An 18459-nucleotide genomic window follows, 5' to 3' on the forward strand; every position below is an offset into this window, starting at 1 on the left:
CAGAGTAAATATGTATGCATTTGTGATTGGCTGATGGCTGTCACATGGTACGTGTATGCATTTTTGATTGTCTGATGGCTGTCACATGGTACAGGGGGAGTAGAAATAGATGTAACTTTTAAAATTGTCAGAAAAAAAATCTCCTACTCATTTAAAGTTCAGACTAAGGGGCCTATTTAGGATGGTGCGAGCGGCCATGATCCAATATTGCGGATCATGTCTGCTGCACATTGATAAATGCCGACAGCATATGCTCTCTGCATTTATCATTGCACCAGCAGTTCTGGTGAACTGCTGGTGCAATGCCGGCCCCTGCAGATTTGGGGCCAATCGGCCGCTAGCAGGGGGTGTCAATCAACACGATCGTATTCGATCGGGTTGATTTCTGTCCACCCCCTCAGAGCAGGCGGACAGGTTATGGAGCAGCGGTCTTTAGATAAATATGTCCCCATGTGCTATTGCTTTGTCTTGTTATCTTGCATTTGTTGATTATGCAAATCTACTGTGTTTACTGGTCCTTTAAGTATTGAATACACTCCTTAAAATAAATGGAATAAATTAGAGAGGCAAACTAGGAAAAACTAGGAAAAACTATGTTCCTCCAACCTCTCCAAAAAAAGTAATAAATACCATCATGTGCTTAAGGGCCTGATAATCAAAGGATTCTCCAGCTTGGAGACAAATTGTAGAGCAGACTTCACAGGGGCTGAACTCACTGAGGCCCTGACGATCGAAAATGCTACAAGGTGGCAAGATATTCAAAAGTATGTGTTGCGATGTTGAAAAAGCTGGTGAATTATTCCATGGCCAAAAGTACTGTTTAAAAGCAGCATCGCCGAGAGGTGTCTTACATACATTTCAGTGGGTGGTGATGCTGCTCTCATACTGACGATATATTCAAAGCAGCATCTCTACCTACATCAAAGATCATCTCACCTGAGCAGAGAGCTTTAGATCATCAGGGCCTAATTTTCTATCATCATGAAAATAAGACAACACATATAAAAAGTGTACAAACAAAAACATCACATACTGTCATCTGAATGTTAATAAAACAAAAACGTTAATAAAAATCACTAAAAATAAACAAGACAAACCTAAACACCCAAATAAAAATGCTGCTAGATCCTTATTGACATTAATTAAGACCATATGGAGATAAGGGGTGCGATCAAATATACGGCGCAGGATTCTGCGCAAGCGTGGGAACCTGCGCCGTCAGTAATTTCACCTTGCACATCAGGGTATTACATAAACCCCGCCGGCAGCTCATATAGTGCCGTAAGTCTGATAAACTAGTGATGTCCAGAAATAAACGTAAATACTAATTTCTGGAGTCGCCAGTGACTTACGGCACTTTAGAAACTGCCGGAGCCTAAGAAAAGTAAAGAAAATAACAAATCTCCCGTAAAAGTCTAACACGCCTCCCAAAAATAAGCCCAACACATAAAACCCCTATATCCGCAATCACCCCCTCTCATTACTAATATTAATTGTATTAACCCCTAGACCGACAACCCCCCACAACGCAATATGCCTATTTAAACTATTAACCCCTATATCCACCATCAAACCCACACCGCAAGAAATAACTAAATTATTAACCCCTAAATCCGCCAACCCCAGCATTGCAAACTACCTATTAAAACTATTAACCCCTAATCCGCCATTAACCTACAACACAATAAACCTAATCAAGTATTAACCCCTAAACCGCCATAGCCCACAACGCAATAAACCTAACCCTTAACCTAACCCCCCTAACCTACCCCTCCCCTAAATAAACTAAAATTACCTAATTTAGGCCTAGATTTAGAGTTTGGCGGTAGCCGTGAAAACCAGCGTTAGAGGCTCCTAACGCTGGTTTTAGGCTACCGCCGGTATTTGGAGTCAGTCAGGAAAGGGTCTAACACTCACTTTTCAGCCGCGACTTTTCCATACCGCAGATCCCCTTACGTAAATTGCGTATCCTATCTTTTCAATGGGATCTTTCTAACTCCGGTATTTAGAGTCGTGTCTGAAGTGAGCGTTAGAAATCTAACGACAAAACTCCAGCCGCAGAAAAAAGTCAGTAGTTAAGAGCTTTCTGGGCTAACGCCGGTTTATAAAGCTCTTAACTACTGTGCTCTAAAGTACACTAACACCCATAAACTACCTATGTACCCCTAAACCGAGGTCCCCCCACATCGCCGCCACTCGATTGAGATTGAGCTCGCATTCTATTGGCTGTTCCGATCAGCCAATAGAATGCAAGCTCAATCTGATTGGCTGATCGGATCAGCCAATCAGAATATTCCTACCTTAATTCCGATTGGCTGATAGAATCCTATCAGCCAATCGGAATTCGAGGGATGCCATCTTGGATGACGTCCCTTAAAGGAGCCTTCATTCGTCGGTACTCCGTCGGACCAGCAGGATGTTCCGCGTCGGAGGTCTGCAAGATGGATCCGGAAGAAAGAAGATGGAAGATGCCGTTGATAGAAGACTTCAGCCGGATCATGGACCTCTTCAGCTCCCGCTTGGATGAAGACTTCAGCCGGATCATGGACATCTTCAGCCCCCCGCTTGGGCTTGGATCAAGACATCGGAGGAGCTCTTCTGGATCGATCGGTGAACTTGGTATGGTGAAGATAAGGTAGGAAGATCTTCAGGGGCTTAGTGTTAGGTTTATTTAAGGGGGGTTTGGGTTCGATTAGGGGTATGTGGGTGGTGGGTTGTAATGTTGGGGGGGGTATTGTATGTGTTTTTTTTACAGGAAAAAGAGCTGAATTCTTTGGGGCATGCCCCGCAAAAGGGCCCTGTTCAGGGCTGGTAAGGTAAAAGAGCTTTGAACTTTAGTAATTTAAAATAGGGTAGGGCATTTTTTTATTTTGGGGGGCTTTGTTATTTTATTAGGGGGCTTAGAGTAGGTGTAATTAGTTTAAAATTGTTGTAATATTTTTCTGATGTTTGTAAATATTTTTTATTTTTTGTAACTTAGTTCTTTTTTATTTTTTGTACTTTAGTTAGTTTATTTCATTGTATTTATTTGTAGATATTGTATTTAATTCATTTATTGATAGTGTAGTGTTAGGTTTAATTGTAGGTAATTGTAGGTATTTTATTTAATTAATGTATTGATAGTGTAGTGTTAGGTTTAATTGTAGGTAATTGTAGGTATTTTATTTAATTAATTTATTGATAGTGTAGTGTTAGGTTTAATAGTAACTTAGGTTAGGATTTATTTTACAGGTAAATTTGTAATTATTTTAACTATTTTAGCTATTAAATAGTTCTTAACTATTTAATAGCTATTGTACCTGGTTAAAATAAATACAAAGTTACCTGTAAAATAAATATTAATCCTAAAATAGCTACAATATAATTATAATTTATATTGTAGCTATATTAGGATTTATTTTACAGGTAAGTATTTAGCTTTAAATAGGAATAATTTATTTAATAAGAGTTAATTAATTTCGTTAGATTTAAATTATATTTAATTTAGGGGGGTGTTAGTGTTAGGGTTAGACTTAGCTTTAGGGGTTAATACATTTATTAGAATAGCGGTGAGCTCCAGTCGGCAGATTAGGGGTTAATGTTTGAAGTTAGGTGTCGGCAATGTTAGGGAGGGCAGATTTGGGGTTAATACTATTTATTATAGGGTTAGTGAGGCGGATTAGGGGTTAACAACTTTATTATAATAGCGGTGCGGTCCGCTCGGCAGATTAGGGGTTAATAAGTGTAGGCAGGTGGAGGCGACGTTGTGGGGGCAGATTAGGGGTTAATAAATATAATATAGGGGTGTCGGCGGTGTGGGACAGCAGATTAGGGGTACATAGGGATAATGTAAGTAGCGGCGGTTTACGGAGCGGCAGATTAGGGGTTAATAATAATATACAGGGGTCAGCGATAGCGGGGGAGGCAGAATAGGGGTTAATAAGTGTAAGGTTAGGGGTGTTTAGACTCGGGGTACATGTTAGAGTGTTAGGTGCAGACGTAGGAAGTGTTTCCCCATAGCAAACAATGGGGCTGCGTTAGGAGCTGAACACGTTTTTTTTTGCAGGTGTTAGGTTTTTTTTCAGCTCAAACAGCCCCATTGTTAACTATGGGGGAATCGTGCATGAGCACGTTTTTGAAGCTGGCCGCGTCCGTAAGCAACTCTGGTATCGAGAGTTGAAGTTGCAGTAAATATGCTCTACGCTCCTTTTTTGGAGCCTAACGCAGCCATTCTGTGGACTCTCAATACCAGAGTTATTTAAAAGGTGCGGCTAGAAAAAAGCCAGCGTTAGCTACGCGGGTCGTTACCGACAAAACTCTAAATCTAGCCGTTACAAAATACTAAAGTTACTATTAAATATAAAAAAAAATTACACTACTTTTAAAATACAAATAAACTAAGTATAAATTAAAGGTGCAGTCTAAACTATTAATAAACCTACCCTATATATTATACTAAAATTACATTAAACTATATTAAACTATTAATTAACCTACCCTAACTATTATCCTAAAATTACATTAAACTACAAATTAAATCAACTATATTACATATTTAAAAACCTAACCCAAATTATTTAAATCTACAATAAAATAATTACTAAGTTACAAAAAAATAACAACTAAGTTACACAAAATAAAAAAAACTAAGTTACACAAACTAAAAACACTAAGTTACAAAAAATAAACACTAAATTACACAAAATAAAAAATAAATGATCAAATATTTAAACTAATTACACCTAATCTAATAGCCCTATCAAAATAAAAAAGCCCCCCCCCCCAAATAAAATACCCCTAGCCTACAATAAACTACCATATCCCTTAAAAGGGCATTTTACTTGTAAATAAAAATACAATCACCCCCCAACAGTAAAACTCACCACCCACACAACCAAACCCCCCAAATAAAAACCTATCTAAAAACCTTAGCTTCCCATTGCCCTGAAAAGGACATTTAGATGGGCATTGCCCTTAAAACCCCTAATATAAAATTAAAACCCACCCAATAACCCCTTAATCCAACCGGGCAGAAGTCTTCATCTAGATGGCATCTTCTATCTTCATCCATCAGGCGCGTAGCGGCTCCATCTTCAAGACATCCGACACGGAGCATCCTCTTCTTCCGACGTCTTTAAGTGACATCATCCAAGATGGCGTCCCTTACATTCCAATTGGCTGATAGAATTCTATCAGCCAAAAGGAATTAAGGTGGAAAAAATCCTGTTGGCTGTTGCAATCAGCCAATAGGATTGAGCTTTCATCCTATTGGCTGATCCAATCAGCCAAAAGGATTGAGCTCACATTCTATTGGCTATTCCAATCAGCCAATAGAATGTGAGCTCAATCCTATTGGCTGATTGCAACAGCCAATATGATTTTTTCCACCTTAATTCCTATTGGCTGATAGAATTTTATCAGCCAATCGGAATGTAAGGGACGCCATCTTGGATGACGTAATATAAAGGGAAACTTCATTGTTCAGAAGATGTCGGAAGAAGAGGATGCTCCGCGCTGGATGTCTTGAAGATGGAGCCGCTCCGCGCCGGATGGATGAAGCTAGAAGATGCCATCTAGATGAAAACTTCTGTCCGGTTGGATGAAGACTTTGCTGAGGACTTCTGCCGCTTCGTTGAGGATGGATGTTGGGTCTTCAAAAACTGTAAGTGGATCTTCAGGGGTTAGTGTTAGGTTTTTTTAAGGGTTTATTGGGTGGGTTTTAAGTTTAGATTAGGGGATTGTACGGAAAAAGAGCTAAATGCCCTTTTAAGGGCAATGCCCATTCAAATACCGTTTTCAGGGTAATGGGGAGTCTAGGTTTTTTCAATAGCTTTATATTTGAGAGGTTTGGTTTTGTGGGTGGTGGGTTTAACTGTTGGGGGGTATTTGTATTTTTATTTACAGGTAAAAGAGCTGATTTCTTTGGGGCAATGCCCCGCAAAAGGCTCTTTTAAGGGCCATTGGTAGTTTATTGTAGGCTAATGTTTTTTTTATTTGGGGGGGCTTTTTTATTTTGATAGGGCTATTAGATAAGGTGTAATTAGTATAAAAATTTGATTTTTTTTTTTTTATTATTTTGTTTTATTTAGTGTTTGTTTTTTTGTGTAACTTAGTGTTTTTTATTTTGTGTAACTTACGGCTAGATTACAATTTTTGCGGTATGAGTAAAAAAGCAGCGTTAAGGCTCATAACACTGCTTTTTCATTACCACTGGTATTACGAGCCTTACAGGTTTAGGGGCACCGCACACTTTTTTGTACGTACCGCAAATTAATTTAAGCAATTTCGTAAAGTCTTTTTTCTATGGGACTTCCATAGCGCCGATATTACAAAGTGAGCGGCACAGCCTATCCCGCAAGATTCGTAACGCATTCTAAAGGCAGTAGTTATGAGTTTTACACTACAAAGCTGTAGCATAAAACTCATAACTAAAGTGTTAAAAAGGACACTAACACCCATAAACTACCTATTAACCCAGAGACCGAGCCCCCCCCCCCGCATTGCAAACACTAATATAAAATTATTAACCCATAATCTGCCGCTCCGGACATCGCCGCCAGTATAATAAACATATTAACCCCTAAACCACCGCACTCCCGCATCACAAACACTAGTTAAATATTATTAACCCCTAATCTTCCGCCCCCAACATAGCTGACACCCACATTATACTTATTAACCCCTAATCTGCTGCTCCGGACATCATTGCCACTATAATAAACATATTAAGCCCTAAACCGCCGCACTCCCGCATCACACCCACTAGTTAAATATGATTAACCCCTAATCTGCCGCCCCTAACATCGCTGCCACCTACCTACAGTTTTCAACCCCTAATCTGCCACCCCTAACATCGCCAACACTATACTAAATTTATTAACCCCTAAACCTAAGTCTAACCCTAACCCTAACACCCACTAACTTAAATATAATTAAAATAAATCTAAATAAAAATTACTATCATTACCTAAATTATTCCTATTTAAAATAAATACTTACCTATAAAATAAACCCTAAGCTAGCTACAATATAACTAATAGTTACATTGTAGCTAGCTTAGGGTTTATTTTTATTTTACAGGCAAGTTTGTATTTATTTTAACTAGGTAGAATAGTTACTAAATAGTTATTAACTATTTACTAACTACCTAGCTAAACTAAATACAAATTTACCTGTAAAATAAAACCTAACCTGAGTTACACTAACACCTACCTTACACTACAATTAAATAAATTACCTAAATTAAATACAATTACCTAAATCACCAAAAAACAAAACACTAAATTACAGAAAATAAGAAAGACATTATCAGATATTTGAACTAATTACACCTAATCTAATAGCACTATCAAAATAAAAAAAGCCCCTCAAAATAAAAAAACCCTAGCCTACAATAAACTACCAATAGCCATTAAAAGGGCCTTTTGCAGGGCATTGCCCCAAAGAAATCAGCTCTTTTACCTGTAAAAAAAAATACAAACACCCCCCCAACAGTAAAACCCATCACCCACAAAACCAAACCTCCCAAATAAAAACCTAACTAAAAAAACTTAAGCTCCCCATTGCCCTGAAAAGCATTTTAGGCATTTAGCACTTTTTCAATTGCCCAAACCCTATCTAAAACTAAAACCCACCCAATAAACCCTTAAAAAAAACTAACACCAACCCCTGAATATCCACTTACAGTTTTGAAGACCCAACATCCATCCTAGAAGAAGCCGGGAGAAGTCCTCAGCGAAGCGGCAAGAAGCCCTCAATGAAGCCGGGAGAAGTCTTCATCCAAGCCTGCAGAAGTGGTCCTCCAGACGGACAGAAGTCTTCATCCAGACGGCATCTTCTATCTTCATCCATCCGGCGCGGAGCGGGTCAATCTTCAAGACATCCGGCGCAGAGCATCCTCTTCTGACGAAAGCGACTGAAGAATGAAGGTTCCTTTAAGTGACATCATCCAAGATGGTGTCCCTTGAATTCAGATTGGCTGATAGAATTCTATCAGCCAATCGGAATTAAAGGTGAAAAAATCCTATTGGCTGATGCAATCAGCCAATAGGATTGAGCTTCAATCCTATTGGATGATCCAATCAGCCAATAGGATTGAGCTTGCATTCTATTGGCTGATTGGAACAGCCAATAGAATGCAAGCTCAATCCTGTTGGCTGATTGGATCAGCCAATATGATTGAAGCTCATCCTATTGGTTGATTGCATTAGCCAGTGTCATTTTTTCACCGTTAATTCAGATTGGCTGATAGAATTCTATCAACCAATCAGAATTCATGGGACGCCATCTTGGATGACATCACTTAAAGGAACCTTCATTCGCCATCAGCCGTTGGAGTAAGAGGATGCTCCGCGACGGATGTCTTGAAGATGGACCTGCTCCGCTTCGGAAGGATGAAGATAGAAGATGCCGTCTGGATGAAGACATCTGCCCGTCTGGAAGACCACTTCTGCTGGCTTGGATGAAGACTTCTCCCAGCTAGGTTGAGGATAGATGTCCGGTCTTCAAAACTGTAAGTGGATCTTCGGAGGTTAGTGTTAGGTTTTTTTAAGGGTTTATTGGGTGGGTTTTATTTTTAGATTAGGGCTTTTGTGCTGAAAAAGAGCTAAATGCCTTTTTAAGGGCAATGCCCTTCCAAATGCCCTTTTCAGGGCAATGGGGACCTTAGGTTTTTATAGTTAGGATTTTATTTGGGGGGTTGGTTGTGTGTGTGGTGGGTTTTACTGTTGGGGGGTTGTTTGTATTTTTTTTACAGGTAAAAGAGCTGATTTCTTTGGGGCCATGCCCCACAAAAGGCCCTTTTAAGGGCTATTGGTAATTTATTTTAGGCTAGCGTTTTTTGTTTTTTTTTGTGGGGCTTTTTTATTTTGATAGGGCTATTAGATTAGGTGTAATTAGTTTAAATATCTGGGGCTCCATTACATATGCGGCATCGCCCGCAAAAGCCGAGGCCGCCTGATTTTACGAGATTTTGGTATTACATATATGGCGTAACATACAAGTTACGCACGTATATTTCACCCTTCGGCCATCATTTTTATCCCCATAGACTAACATAGAACAGCCACACAATTTGGTATCCAATATACAGTGTGAGGACTTCAGAATTCACGCACGCAGAATTCAGAAAATCTACTCCATTTTCCATTCTCATCTTGCACACCCTATCAGTAACATCACTATTATATATACCCATGTGTCAATTTATATTGGATGTGAGATACATTGGGTTTTTTTGTGAATATGTACCCATAATAAACAACTATTGTGGATGTGAGTTATAGTACAAGAATATGTCATAAACATGATAATATTACCAGTTTTTATTGCCATTTCCACACAGGTCATATTATATGTTTTAACAATATTAGTGTACTAAAACATACCTCACATGGGTGTGGATGACAATTATATGGTAAATAAGTGAGGACAAGATTTATGGTGAACTATAAGAATATTTATTTATTTTTTGGCTTCTTGGATGAGGGAGCTGAGGTGACTGTAGTGGATTTCCTAGTTCTCCTGGTTTGAGAAGATTCTGCTGTTTCTGCTGGTGTGCTAGCCACAGATGATAGGCTGGAGGCAGTGTCCTGCTGGTGTGTAAAGTGCTCAACCAACACACCCAAGAGTTGATTTTGTTCTCTCCATCTATTGTCCATTTGCATCTGCATATCAGACAGAATTCGCATCATCTGTGACTGGTTATGAACACTTGCAAATAACGATGCTTCCATGTCCCTCTGTAGCTCTATGCTACGTTGGTGTATCCTCTCTTGGCTCCTGATGAACCTTTCATGGTTCCTGAAGAACCTCTATTGGCCTCTTTGTATGCTCTCTGTGTTTGTTATGAGCCTCCTCTGGAGTGCAATGTATTCCTCATGCAAGGGAGAATACAATGCATGCTCTTGAGCAGCAGGGCTTCTAGGTGCTTGTGGGGCAGGGTCACCTGCATCTGCTGTTGCTGGAGGTGCAGGGTCAGCTTCAACTGCTGGTTCATGTGGGGCAGGGCCAGCTTCAACTGCTGGTTCATGTGGGGCAGGGCCAGCTTCAACTTTTGGTTCATGTGGGGCAGGGCTAGCTTCAACTGCTGGTTCATGTGGGGCAGGGTCACCTGCATCTGATGGTGCTTGAGGTGCAGATGTAGATTCTGCTATATTTCCATCTTCCGATGGTGGAGCTAGTCCAATTGCTGATGATGGTGGAGCTCGTTCAATTGCTGATGATGATAGAGCTCGTCCAATTGCTGATGATGGTGGAGCTCTCATGGTTGGTTGATAGTCCCACTGATGACCATTGTGTGACCACTCAGCCTGTCCAATTGGCACTTCCTGTGGCATTGTCTGTGGGTAAAATCCCTGACTGCCATGAGATTGTGTCGTGGGGGGGGGGGGGAAATACATGGACCCTTCGTGGCTGTCTTGGCTCCCCCTCAAAGCCAAAGGGAGGATATTCCTCTGGCCAGGAATCTTGCCAGGGGTCATATAGCAATGGTGGTGGCATCACTCCCAGATCCTCAACTGAAGCCATCCAACCATACTCATGCCTGGGAGCATACTGTTCTTGCGGTTGCCTTAAGACTGGTGGTGGTGGCATGGATGTTTGTATCCTCGTGACAGGAGGTTCTGTGAAGGAGTCAAAGGATGAGAGGGATTAGTACACGGACTGCTGGGATACTCAGGGACCTGCGTATCATCTCCTGCCAGGTGTTATACTCAATACCCAGGGATGGACCACCACATGTTCACCTCTGGTGCATAGCTTCCTGCCCCATATTTTCTTTGACCCGCCTCTTGCAGTCATTCCACCGCTTTTTTGGGCTCTCAACAGTCCTCCTCTGTGGGGCCACAGAGGAGGATAGGGTTCTCTCCCTCCTCCCCCCTTCTGTCCCCATGTGCACCCCCTGTCCCTCTACTAGATGTGCCTGCTCTCTTGGGCATCTCCCCTCCCATCATCCCTTGTAGGGCTCCCTCTCCCCACTCCACTTATTCCCTGACGGGGGGCCCACTGCTCCTCCTGTCCTCTTCAATACTCCTTTCCCTGCCATCCTCACACTAAATCACACTACACACACTCACTCTCAGTTCAATCACACACAATCATAACCAAACACTCAGCCTATCACACTGTAAAAATAAAATAAAATGTTTGAGGTGTTAGAAAAAAAAAGTGTGGTGTATTTTGTATAGGTATGTATGCAAAATATGTCTGCAATATGTAAAAATATGTGTAAGTGTACAAGCTTAATCAAAAAACAATGTGACCTTACTAACCCCTCTGTTTGCGCCTCTCTCTCTACTCTCACTAATCCTCCACTCCAGTGTAGTGTGTTGTAGCTCAATGAACAATTTTATTATTTAATAATTATCGGTTATTTGTAGAGCGCCAACAGATTCTGCAGCGCTATTAACAAAGATGGAGTACAACAAAACAATTATAGGTATCTTGAGAAGGTGATCAACAAACAGCTGGACTTTTAGGCTTACATGCTAAGGGGGTTCAGGGGATAGCAATGGATGAGAGGAACTGGTATAAAGAAAGGTTAGCGTAGGTTGTATGCATCCCTGAACAGTAGAGTTCTTTAGGGAGCACTTGAAACTTTTAAAACTAGAAGAGAGTCTTGTGGAGCAAGGTGGAGATTTCCACAAGATGTTAGCCAGTCTGGAGAAGTCCTGTAAACGGGAGTGTGATGAGGTGACAAGAGAAGAGGAGAGTAGGAGCTCGTGAGCATAGCGAAGGGGACAGGAGGGAGGGTATCTGGAGTCTGAGATATAGGGGGGAGCAGTGCAGTTGAGGGCTTTGTATGTCAGAATGAGAATTTTGTGTTTGATCCTAGATGCAAGAGGAAGCCAGTGAAGAGATTGGCAGAGAGGTGCAGCAGATGAAGAGTGAAGTATAAGGAAGATGAGTCTGGCAGAGGCATTCATTATGGATTTTAAAGGAGCTAGACAGTAGGTGGGGAGACCAGAGAGGACAGAGTTGCAGTAATCGAGGCGGGAGAGAATGAGAGAGTGCATTAAAATCTTAGTTGTGTCTTGTGTAAGGAAGTGTCTAATTTTAGAGATGTTTTTAAGGTGGAAGCGGCAGGCTTTAGCCAATGACTGAATGTGAGGAGTGAAAGAAAGATCTGAGTCAAATGTGACCCCGAGACATCGGGCATGCGGGGTAGGGGTAATGATGGAGTTGTCGACAGTTATAAAGAGATTGGGGGTGGAGAGTTTAGAAGAAGGGGGGAAAATAAGGAGCTCAGTTTTGGAGAGATTTAGCTTGAGGTAGTAAGAGGACATCCAGTTGGAGATGTGAGAAAGACAGTTAGTGACACGGGTTAGCAAGGAAGGAGAAATGTCTGGTACAGAGAAGTAGATTTGGGTGTCATCGGCATACAAATGATATTGTAAACCATGGGACTTTATTAGGAAACCTAGTGATGACGTGGAGATTGAGAAGAGAAGGGGACCGAGGACAGAGCCTTGCGGTACTCCGACAGAAAGTGGTGATGGGGCAGAGGAGGCCCCAGAGAAGGCTACACTAAAGGTACGGTTTGACAGGTAGGAAGAGAGCCACGAGAGGGCTGTGTCACATATGCCAAAGGATTGGAGGGTTTGGAGCAAGAGAGGGTGGTCAACAGTGTCAAAGGCTACGGACAGATCAAGGAGGATAAGCAGAGAGAAGTGGCCTTTTGATTTTGCTGTAAGTAGGTCATTGGTAACCTTAACAATTCCTGTCTCTGTGGAGTGATGGGGGACGAAATCCAGATTGCAATGGGTCAAGGAGGGAGTTTATTGTAAGGAAATGGGATAGGCGTGCATAAGCTAGTTTTTCGAGAAGCTTTGATGCAAGAGGGAGGAGGGAAATAGGGCGGTAGTTGGATGGGGAGGTAGGATCAAGTGAAGGTTTTTTGAGGATAGGTGTGACCAGTGCATGTTTCAGCGATGAGGGAAATATACCGGTGCTGAGGGAGAGGTTGAAAGTGTGTGTGAGTATAGGGGTAAGGGTGGCAGAGAGGGAGGGGAGTAGCTGTGAGGGGATAGGGTCAAGGGGACAGGTAGTGAGGTGAGAGCCTCAGTATAAGTGCCAAAACTTCTTCCTCCGTAACAGGGGAGAATGAGCTAAGTTTAAGGTAATGTGGGTTATGGTTGATTGAGAGCATTTGAGGGGGTGAGAGAATGGAATTATGTTGAGAGCTGATTTCATTTCTGATGGAGTCGATTTTGTTATTGAAGTGGTTGGCAAAGTCTTGAGCTGACAGAGAAGTTGTATTAGGAGGTGGGGGAGGGCGGAGAAGAGTATTGAAAGTGGAAAACAAACGTTTTGGGTTTGAAGAAAGATTAGAGATAAGAGAAGTAGTGTTGCTTATGGAAATTAAGGGCAGAGTAGTAGGAGTTCAAGATAAATTTGTAATGTTGAAAATCAGCTGAACTCCTAGATTCCCTCCAGTGCCGCTCAGCACTACGGGAACATCTGCGTAGGTATCGTGTCAGAGGAGTATGCCAGGGCTGAGGATGAGTGTTTGATTTCTGAGCTATGGTAAGAGGGGCGAGATTGTCAAGGACGGATGTAAGGGTGGAATTATAGTGGCAGGTAGATTGGTCAGGGCATGAAAAGGAGGAGAAGGATGAGAGGAGAGGTTTGAGGGAATTAGAAAGCTGTTGTTGATCTAATGACATAATGCTTCTGTGAAGTTTGGTGTGAGGAGCAGAAGGAGGGAGAGTTGTAGGGAGGGATGATATGTTGCAAGTAAGGAGATGGTAGTCAGAAAGAGGAAAGGAGGAGTTTGTGAAGTTTGAGAGGGTGCATCGATAGCTAAAGATCAGGTCAAGGGAGTGACCATCTTTGTGAGTGGTAGAATCAGTCCATTGTAACAAACCGAAAGAGGAAGTGAGTTGCAGAAGTTGTTTTGCAGAGGAGGCAGTGGGATTGTCAAGAGGGATGTTGAAGTCACCAAGAATGAGGAAAGGGGTGTCTGAGGAAAGGAGGAAATAAGGTAGCCAGGCAGCCAAGTGATCTAGAAATTGAGTTAAGGAGCCAGGAGGACGGTATATGACTGCAACACGTATAGAAAGAGGAGAGAATAAGCGAATCATGTGGGTTTCGAATGAGGAAAATGTGAGGAAAGAGATGGGATGTATTTGTTGAAAGGTGCAACAAGAGGAAAGTAAAATACCTACACCACCTCCTTGTCTATTACCAGACCTAGGAGTGTGGCTGAAGTGGAGACCCCGATGTGACAAAGCAGCAGTGGATGCTGTGTCTAGGGGAGAGAGCCAGGTTTCTGTTAGGGCCAGAAGGTTGAGGGTGTGGGAGATAAAGAGGTCATATATAGAAGTGAGTTTGTTGCAAACAGAGCGAGAGTTCCAAAGTGTACAAGTGAAAGGGGAAGTGGCTTTTGATGCAAGAGGAATGTGAGTAAGGTTGTCAGAGTTTTGTTTTTTTGAGTCTGTGGGATGGTATACATGGATGTGCATGGCTAGGCAGCTGTTTGGGACCAGGATTAGAGGAGATGTCACCAGCAGTTAGTAAAAGCAAGAGGGAGAGTGACAATAGATGAGATACAGATTTGCAGTAGTGAGACTGCTTTTGAGGTAAGGTGCAGGGGGAGAGAGAGTGTTAGGAATAGGTAAAGTTCATGAGTACAAATGTAAGGTGAGTTTAAGAGAGATGGGCTAATGAACAGTGCAGGTGGAGATGGAGAAGGAGTAATTGAATAATGTAGTTTGTTATAGAGACAGAAGGCAGCAAAAAGGAATAAGAAGATATTAGGCATTTTTACAAAAGAGGGAACCAGTTAAACATATAAGGCACGGTATTACAGTAGCGATTGCATAAGTAAACAATAAGTTATATCAAACATAATATTACAAATGTACCTGCTTTTTTCTTGCCCCTTGCCCAATCCTTGTTGAATTCTTGCATAATTCTATTGGTAGTGCCTCACTTATAATATGTTCACTTTGAAAATGTGAACATATGTTGTTATAGCAATGCACAGCCCAGTGCAATGCACATGCCAGACTGGTATGAAATATATGCAGGGAGGGCAGTCAGCTGAGTCCACTAAATTTAGTTGATTGCTAATCAAAGACAAATGGAAAGGCCAAATGGAAAGTTAGATTCTGGTCTGGTCAGGGTGAGATGTTAAGTAAACAGACAATAAAATTTGGGGGAGGTTAAAAACTATGGAATAAGACAGCTATACATTTTAGAATAATAGCAAGTATTGATAAGGATTAAACATTAGAAATAAGACATTGAATAACAGTACAACAGATGTAGTACTAAATTAACAAACTAAAATCATTTGCTCTATGTAAATATTCATGTACCAGAAGAGAGAGTAAAAAACACCAGAGTGCAGTGAATAGTTGCAGATTGACAGGGTCTCTATTCACGTACCAAAAGAGAGTTACAGGAGAGTAAAAAACACTAGAGTGCAGTGAATAGTTGCAGATTGACAGGATCTCTATTCACGTACCAGAAGAGAGTTACAGGAGAGTAAAAAAACACCAGAGTGCAGTGAATAGTTGCAGATTGACAGGGTCTCTATTCACGTACCAGAAGAGAGTTACAGGAGAGTAAAAAACACCAGAGTGCAGTGAATAGTTGCAGATTGACAGGGTCTCTATTCACGTACCAGAAGAGAGTTACAGGAGAGTAAAAAACACCAGAGTGCAGTGAATAGTTGGAGATTGACAGGGTCTCTATTCACGTACCAGAAGAGAGTTAAAGGAGAGTAAAAAACACTAGAGTGCAGTGAATAGTTGCAGATTGACAGGGTCTCTATTCACGTACCAGAGGAGAGTCAATCCAAACACACTGAAGAAAATGGCGGCTGCGCATGGGTTTATATATGAACTTTGATTAGCATAATTACGTGTCGCATTTTTATTTGAAATCTGTCCATTTTTACGAGTGTTAGCCTAATTTGCATAAAACTACTCTTTATTGACACTTTCCGTGGACAAAATACTAGCGTAAGTTACTTGCGACAACTAAAATGTGTATTTGTGCACATTTCAGAAGATCGCCAGTTTGTCCTACTTACGCCAGTTTAGCATCTAACAGCGCAGTATATGTAATACCCCGATGTGCAAGGTGAAATTACGGGTGGCGCGGGTTCCCAAGCTTGCGCCAAAACCTGTGCCGTATGTATAATCGCGCCCCTGATGATTTCTTTTTTTATTTTGTGTAATTTAATGTTTTTTTGTTTTTGTAATTTAGGTAATTGTATTTAATTTATGTAATTGATTTAATTAATTTAATTGTAGTGTAAGGTAAGGTGTTAGTGTAACTCAGGTTAGGTTTTATTTTACAGGTAAATTAGTATTTATTTTAGCTAGGTAGTTAGTAAATAGTTAATAACTATTTAGTAACTATTCTACCTAGTTAAAATAAATACAAACTTGCCTGTAAAATAAAAATAAACTCTAAGCTAGATACAATGTGCCTATTAGTTATATTGTAGCTAGCTTAGGTTTTATTTTATAGGTAAGTATTTAGTTTTAAATAGGAATTATTTAGGTAATAATTGTAAGTTTTATTTAGATGTATTTGAATTATATGTAAGTTAGGGGGTGTTAGGGTTAGACTTAGGTTTAGGGGTTAATAAATTTAGTATAGTGGCGGGAACATTGGGGGTGGCAGATTAGAGGTTAATAAATGTAGGTAGGTAGCGGCGATGTTAGGGGCGGCAGATTAGGGAGTTAATAATATTTAACTAGTGTTTGTGTGTGGCGGTTTAGGGGTTAATATGTTATAGTGACAGCGACGTTGGTGGGATAGGGGTTAATAATATTTTGTAGGTGGCGGCGATGTCAGGGCGGCAGATTAGGGGTGTTTAGACTCTGGGCTTATGTTAGGGTGTTAGGTGTAAAGGTAACTTTTATTCTACCATAGAAATCAAGGGGATATCTGGCAGCAACATAAGCTTTCACTGCTTTCAGACTCCCATTGATTCCTATGGGATCCGCGGCCTCCAGGGTGGCGGATTGAAAACCAGGTATGCTGGGCCGGAATAGTGGCGAGCGTACCTGTTAGAAATTTGATCATTTGCAAAAGTTGTCAGATAGTGCAGAATTTGTATTTGGAACATCGGTAATGACTTAAGCATCGATCTGTGTCGGACTGAGACCGGCAGATTGTATGTTATGTCACAGATTTCAACTTTTGCCGGTCTGTAGGCTTTGATAAATAGGGCGAATCAGGCTCGCCACAATTACGCTGCGGAATTCCAGCATATTTGCTGTTGACGGCTTGATAAATAGGCCTCAATATGTTAAGTGATTACAATCCAGCTGAGTATCAAATAGGAAGTTCATATGCTCATTATTGTTGTTTTTGTGTTTGGTGTCTTAATAGTTATTCTCTTTTTAATTTTCCACTGAAGTTAAGGGGGTATTAATATTTATTCTCTTTTTAATTTTCCACTGAAGTTAAGTAGGCAATACATTTTGAAATGTATCAAATGTATTCATTATTAATGAATCATGGGTCTGATTTTTGTATTGGCTAGGAAAAACTAATTTGGAATCCAGGGAGGGATCCAAACAATAGGGGTGCGCTAAAGAAAAGTGTGAATCAGTCACTGCACAAACCGTCAGTTTGATGATTGGATCTATATTGCCAAATGGCTCCTATGAGACAAGAAGGGTGGAGTGAATGCAGCTTTGTTGTTCCGTTGATGGCAGCTCCTCTGATCCTCGGTGTGGGGATTCTGTAGAATTAAAGTTGAAAAAGAGGGCGCCACATAGCGTAATAAAGTTTGAGATAACTTCAAGGTAAAATGAATAAAAAATGCTTACCAAATGTAAATGCACCGTACTGTGACCGGTGCTGACAAGCCGCGTTTGTTTCCTTGTTCTTTTCTAAACATTAATAAACTGGGAACCTCCATGCACCAGAGGATTTAATATATTTTTTAATTTCTCTGATCTCAACATTAAATTAATTCCCCTAATAGCTGGTATAATTATTCAATATTTGATGTTTTACTTTGGGAATTTAATGTATTTTTAAAAATATTTACTAATTTCAAATCTGTTCACGTACATGTTCCAAAAATGTTTGGACAGTAAACTGTTTACCACTATCTTTTCTTTTAATAAAACCTATTAAGCTTTTGGGCACTGAAGACACCAGTTGGTTAAGTTTAACAAGGGGAATTTCCCCCCATTCATCCATTATGCATGTCTTCAGCTGCGCAACTGCACAGGGCCTTTGTTGCCTTATTTTACGCTTCATGCGCTTCTAATCCAGGCAGAATGTGGTTTGGCGCTGTCCTGCTGGAAAATGCAGGGACATCCCTAGAAAAAATTACATCTGGATGGCAGCATATGTTGCTCCAAAATGTATGCATATCTTTCTGCATTAATGGTGCCCTCACAGATGTGCAAGTTACCCTTGCCATGGGCACTGACACAACCCCAAACCATAACCGACACTGGCTTTTGGACCTGAAGCTGAAAACAGCTTGGATGGTCCTTTTCC

General features: G+C 40.9%; 2 protein-coding genes across 2 annotated transcripts in view; one reads left to right on the forward strand and one right to left on the reverse strand.

Annotated features, from left to right (window-relative positions):
* Positions 1–18459, forward strand: part of LOC128645669 (uncharacterized) — a 369635-nt gene that overhangs the window by 181149 nt on the left and 170027 nt on the right. The gene's annotated exons all lie outside the window — the stretch shown is intronic.
* LOC128645670 (nematocyst expressed protein 3-like) lies at positions 9415–15034 on the reverse strand. Its single transcript, XM_053698823.1, has 2 exons — positions 14844–15034; positions 9415–10601 (listed from the first exon to the last, which is right to left on the reverse strand). The coding sequence occupies exon 2, from the start codon at positions 10458–10460 to the stop codon at positions 9792–9794; it is 669 nt and encodes a 222-aa protein (XP_053554798.1). The 5' UTR covers positions 10461–10601; positions 14844–15034; the 3' UTR covers positions 9415–9791.

Source organism: Bombina bombina, chromosome 1 (assembly GCF_027579735.1).
Source record: "Bombina bombina isolate aBomBom1 chromosome 1, aBomBom1.pri, whole genome shotgun sequence".
In the NCBI taxonomy this organism is placed as follows: domain Eukaryota; kingdom Metazoa; phylum Chordata; class Amphibia; order Anura; family Bombinatoridae; genus Bombina; species Bombina bombina.